Source organism: Opisthorchis viverrini (genome assembly GCF_000715545.1).
Source record: "Opisthorchis viverrini unplaced genomic scaffold opera_v5_223, whole genome shotgun sequence".
In the NCBI taxonomy this organism is placed as follows: Eukaryota; Metazoa; Platyhelminthes; class Trematoda; order Opisthorchiida; family Opisthorchiidae; genus Opisthorchis; species Opisthorchis viverrini.
In genome coordinates, this window is record NW_008751880.1 from 484,282 (window position 1) to 490,243 (window position 5,962).

Here is a 5,962-nt window from a genome sequence, read left to right on the forward strand (position 1 = left end):
CTATCACCACCGACGGATCTTCGCTCACTGAGAACCTTCCCCAAGTTAATGAGCCACCATAAGGCTTCACTACCAGATTTGCACCATGTTTGTCGTCCCCTCAACCATTCCCTTTAAAAGGAGTTTCCCGGAATTGGTCAACCAAGATAATAAAGCCAAAACCCCTTATATTTTGCAAGCAAAGCGTAATGATAATTATTAACTTCTTGAGTGGTCTGTTTCGTCAACCTAGCGGCATGTCTACCTACGGCAGTGTCCAAAGGTGATCGGCTCGCAGTAAACGAGCACCAACCTTATTGGACGGATGTGTATCGAGACAACTACCAACCAAACGAAGCCATGTCCTGATTGGTCGGAATGTGAGCAAATCAGGATCGGACGTTGGTCTCAGCACTTCTAATCCTTCACCGTCAGGTTGCGGTAAGTGCCGCGAAAAGCCCATACATAAGGTTGCAACAATTTTGTTACCTTAATTAATGGCTGCTCCAAGGTACTGTACCGTTTGATATGCCGTGGTGTGCGGAAGAGCAAGTCTTGGACCGATTTCAGGGTAGATTCAGTTTCTGAGGTTCCTTTGGTGATTGTGTAGCCGATGCTTCGCATTTCGTATTGCACTAAGGAAACGGTAGACAACTCTCTACAGATTGAAGTTGGCCGTCGCATGCCCTACTGACTGCGCAGTTTTGCCATGCCTTTCTGTGTCACATCACTGATAGGTTGGGTTCCAGGAATCGTGGTCGGGGAGTCAGCAGCTAACGACCTGGCCGATTTACTCCTGAGCGCTTCCCAACTTCGTTTCTATGTAATAGACTGTCCACCTTTTGCTCACTTCCACTCGATAGGAAGTGCTGATCATGACTAGCATGGTTTGTGCTCCAGCACAGAGCTGGAAAGAAGAGTTCTGAGAGGCAGGCGGTCCTCCAGAATGCCAAGTACGTGTCTTGATCAGCGTACCCTACGAAGCGTGAGCATCTCATCGGTTGTGAGTGGGTTAATTTTCCCGTAAACCATCCACCGTAGTTCATCCTTGGTAATCCGATGCTTTCATCTGACATGGCTGGTGACCCGGAATCCTGACGGTTTTCTCGCAACCGTGACGTGTAGGGGTCACGTTCCTGATCCTTAAGGAAGCATAGATTTGTTGACAGGCAAATTTACGACACCCTGGCGCCATGGATATCACACGTTTGCAAAAGTTCCACTGATCCCTCTGATTGGAGAAGTAATGTCGTCCCGGCCTGAACTTTGACAACAGTCCAGGTAAGCATATTTGTCTACCATATTGATTGACTGGACCGTAAGTATGCGGTTTGGGTTTGATCTCATCCACTCTTAGTATATCGCTTTGAAATTCGCAGATGCCAAGCGCATACGTGGTTGTCTTAAGCGTTCCATTCACCAACGAATAGATCCGTCGTTTGAGACGATTACTCTCAGTCATCTCTGGACGGCTTACCTGAGTGACGTAATCGTGTCTTCGCTATGAGGTTTTGTGTTCTCGCTGCCACGTGGATACGAGACTAGGAGTTGACAGATATTCTTTCACCCGTGGCCAACAAAACTTACTGAGTACTTGCTAAGTTTGGCATCACATACAAATGAGACATGACTCATGAATATCACGCAAGCACAACGGCTCTCCCCAATACCGGAATTCTTTGCTTGGCGCCACTTCTGTCACAAAGATACTAAAACTTACCGTGGTCTGACGGTTTTTGTGCCTCCGTGACCCACGAAACCATACTGGAAGTTGCGTGTGGTGTTGTGCTTCCGCAGAATACATCAGCCTTTTAAGTTAAGACATTGGTTTGAAAGTATTTTTGGATGTCCGTTATCGGTTTCGGCACTCCCTTTACATTGTGTCCGAATTATACCATGCAGCAGAATAACCTGCCGCAAAATTTCTCTGATCCCTCTTGGTTAGAATCCCGATAACATTCGGCTTACAAGTGTTATCTTGGCAGTTGTCCATCAAGAAGTAAGCCTACCAACCGATTTGTGAGATATTTGTGGTTTCACAGTATTAATATTATTGCTTAGGAAGACAAAAAATGTGATTGACTTCCATCCACAACTAATATTCACTGCCGCAACAAGGTCTGCGGTCGGCCGAAAACTAGCCTGCAGCTAGAGAGTTAATGATATCACACCATGCTGGACACCCAGTGTGTTAAGAAAAACGGCCCATCACTCTTATCCATGTCTGTCCGTCTGGTTCAAATGGATCCCAGCGCACCGTTTGCCAATATTAATTAAATGTCAACGTCTTGCTATGGGCATGCTTCTATCTCGCAGCTACTAATTCAAAGGGAAGAAATGGTTTGCGGGTTTTTCAAAGTGCATACAAACCCGTATTTTTCTTGGATCTCAGCAAACAGCAGAATGGGTGTAAATGCACCCTGGTCACCATGTTGTTCTTCGACTTGGCGGTCGGGAGGTTGAGCTGTATAGTTACTAAAATACGTCATTAAAACGTCTCATAAGCATCATGGACTGCATGACATCAGTGTTCAACAGCGGTGCTTCGCCGCCGTACAACCAGGATTTAATTGGAAGCCTTATTGTAAAGAAAAGAATAAAGGTGGATGGGGAAGGGACTTCGTGCTAGCTTACTTCAATCATTCCGAGGTTCCTACACTTTCAAACACTCATTCAGGCTATCTGGATAGAAAGTGAAATCAGTTGGCAGCTATATCTTGCAGCGGCTCCAACTAGGCGCAGTGAGAATCACGCGGTCCCAATCCTGAAAGGCGAAAACTCGCTTTCTAATTGCTTCGTTACGGATACGCCGACACAAACCCACACGATCTATAGTTCTGAGACAACGATTGTCGAACGCCTGGAGACGTCTCACTTCCGCTGCTCTAACAGGCCAAGTCACACAGTCATACAACAAAACAGCCCGCACTGTAGCCTGATACACACGTCTCTTGAGATTCAGGGATACATCGCTTTGACACCGCTTAGCGAACGCGACCCGAGCCTTGCAGATTCGTGCATTGACCTCATTTGTCACACTATAATCAGAACTAATACAACTTCCAAGATACGTAAAAAGCTTCACAAATTCCAGTGTCTCCCTGGATTGTAAGTGGCGTGGTGAGTGGCTGCGTGTCCAGGATCATGGCCTTACACTTTGTGGGTGCAAAGCGTACACCAAAGAGCGGGGTGACTTCAACGAGTTCATGCAACAACACGCGCGCTCTCTCGTCTTAGAGATGAGAACGATGTCGTCTGCATATTCCAGATAAGTCACGTTTTTGTCATAGGCTGTATGAACATATGTTGTTCAGTACCCCACTTGAAGTACGAAAGCTTCTGGAGAACTCGCCGTATACGCTCTCATGTGCAGCAGTCTGAGAATACAAATAGCTTACTATGTTCGCGGACGTTCGGGGCATTCCTTTATGGGCAAGCGTATCAAGGAGAACAGACCGGTCAGCCGAGTCAAATGCACCTTGGAAATCCAGGAACACTAGAATTGTGGGTCCCCTATACGTATGGCGTTGTTCTAGCGCCTGACAAAGTGAAGATTTGGTCAACAAAACCACTACGAGGCTCACTGCTTTCGATTCAATGTCTCGCGTGCCACTATATGGCGACGAAGCACGGATGACGCCAACAATCTCGTTACGACCGAGGTCAAACTGATCCTCCCTGTGGTTGCCACACTTACTACGAGCCCCTTTTTTGAAAATGGGCACTATCACCCACTCTCCCCAGTTGTCCGGGACAGACTCCTTTTCGCAAATGCAAACAAACAGTTCAGACAAGCGTTGACTGAGTACTTCACCTCCGTTTTTGAACAATGCGGGTGGGAGGTCTTCCGCACCAGAGGCTCGGTGGCGCTTAAAAGAACATATGCAGCCATAAACCTCCGGGGCCGTAGGTGATTCCACGTTCACCGCCCAGGGTTCTGTGTCACCTGTGGGCTTCAAATGGGTGCCAGCTGGTGGCCATGACAATTGTTCGAAGTATTCAGCCCATCAGTTGAGGCATTCTTCTTTATTCGAGATGTTCACGCCATTCCGATCCTTGGTCGTGTGACTCGCAGGTGGCTCCAGGGGACCGGTCACACAGATAAACTAAAATAATCTCCGGGCCTAATCGGCTTTTTGGACCTCTTCCATTTCCTTGGGTTTCCATGTCAACCACACTTCACGGTCGGTTCATCCTCATCCTCACTATGATTGTCGCTGCAATCTATCACTCTTCAAAGACATTTTATTCATCCAAGGATTTTCATCGAGCAATGAATCGATTCTTACGTCCTGATCGATTGGATACCGCTCCCAATACTCAATAATCGACAGATATCTGGGAGCATTGATTTTGTACTTTCTCGAACTTCCTAGAGATGATTGTTTCTCATTCCCCAGATGAACTGAAAATCTTGTTCAATTACGTTGCTCCCAGCGTTTACCGACATATCAAATACTGCGAAACTTATGAATCAGCTATCGCAAACTTGCGCGAAATTTATGTATAATCGGAAAATGAAATTTTTTCCCGGTACCTATTGAAAACTTGTAAACAGGACGGAGATCAGAATCTTGATCAGTTTCTGCAAAAACTTCTCAGTTGGTTGCCAGACTGCCACTTTACGGCTTTCAGTACAGAACAACGTGGCAATGAGCCCTTACGAGACGCATTTATACGAATACTATATGCCAGAAACCGTTGGAACAATAATCGCTGGGTTTTAAAACTCCCTTGTTGTGTACGACGAGGGATGGAGTGCAACGACAATCAGAATGACAATGGAAAAGACTGAGGGCCCGAAAGCTAGGCTTTATTCATCCAAAACTTCGACACTGAGAGCTGAAAATGGAAGAAAGCGATTTAGCAATAAATGATGAAACGTTTGAAAAACAGGGCAAATATACAACATTCACCCCCCGCAGAGATGAAAGTTCTCAAGAGTTTGCTTTATAGGTTGCTTTATAGGTGATTTCTCTCAGGCCTCTCTGTTGCGCAAGACATACGGTCGTGTCCGCTGTTGTTGTACAACCAACCAATGGGTGTTCAGAAGAATTCGACATTTCACTTTCCGAAGCAGAGTCAGATAGTTCCGGCTTAATAAATGAATCAGCATACGACTGCGGTTGCTGCTGTTCGGATGCTGGAGCACATCCGAAATCTGCTGAAGGTGCCAGGTGAAGTAGGGAGACCGTTTCTTCCATGCCGCCAGGATATCTGACATATGCGTACTCCGGGTTACCTTCCAGAAGCTCAACCTCTTCGACTAGGGGGTCGTACTTCGAAGACCGTGTGTTTCACCGCATCAGAACTGCTCCTGGTGGAAGCAACCACTGCGGCAAGGACGTACCGACTGCAGATCTTCGATTGTGATGAAACATCCGCTCGTGTGGAGTGGCATTGGTGGCCGCGCACAACAAAGAACGAATCGACTGGAGAGCGTCTTGCAAGACTGATTTGAATACCTTCTGATCGCAATGAAAGCGTAATAGCCTTACACAAAGTTCCATTCAATCGTTTCACTTGACCGTTCCCCCTTCGGCGATATGGAGTGGTCCGATTGGTGACAACGCCTTTTTCATGAAGGAATCGCCTGATATCATCCGAAATGAACGATGAGGCGCGATCGGAATGCACGAAACTGGACAGGCTAAATGTAGCGAAGAGTGGCACAAGGCACTACATCACCGTAGACGGACTTACTTCTGGACAAGCATAAGCAAACGGAAAACGGGAATATTCGTCTACGATCGTCAGTAGATATTTGTTTCGAGTCGTCGAAGGCAGTGGTCATTTAAAGTCAATGCTTAAACGTTCAAACGTTTGTGTGGCGTTAATGAGCACACCACCCGATGGCTTGAAGAAACGTGGTTTTAATTCCGCACACACATGACACTGCTTAATGACGAGTCGGATGCCCTCTAGGGAGAACGGGAAATTCTTGGCACGATCGAAATGCACTATGCATGTTGCTCCAGGATAA

At 46.7% G+C, this 5,962-nt stretch overlaps 1 protein-coding gene across 1 annotated transcript in view; it reads left to right on the forward strand.

Annotated features, from left to right (window-relative positions):
• Positions 1-236: 236 nt before the first annotated feature.
• Positions 237-5,962, forward strand: part of T265_14602 (hypothetical protein) — a gene marked incomplete at both ends in the record, with an annotated part of 16,238 nt that continues 10,512 nt past the window's right edge. Inside the window, one exon of the mRNA XM_009174370.1 lies at positions 237-262. Within this exon, the coding sequence (XP_009172634.1) occupies positions 237-262 (26 nt within the window). The remainder of the gene's footprint in view (positions 263-5,962) is intronic.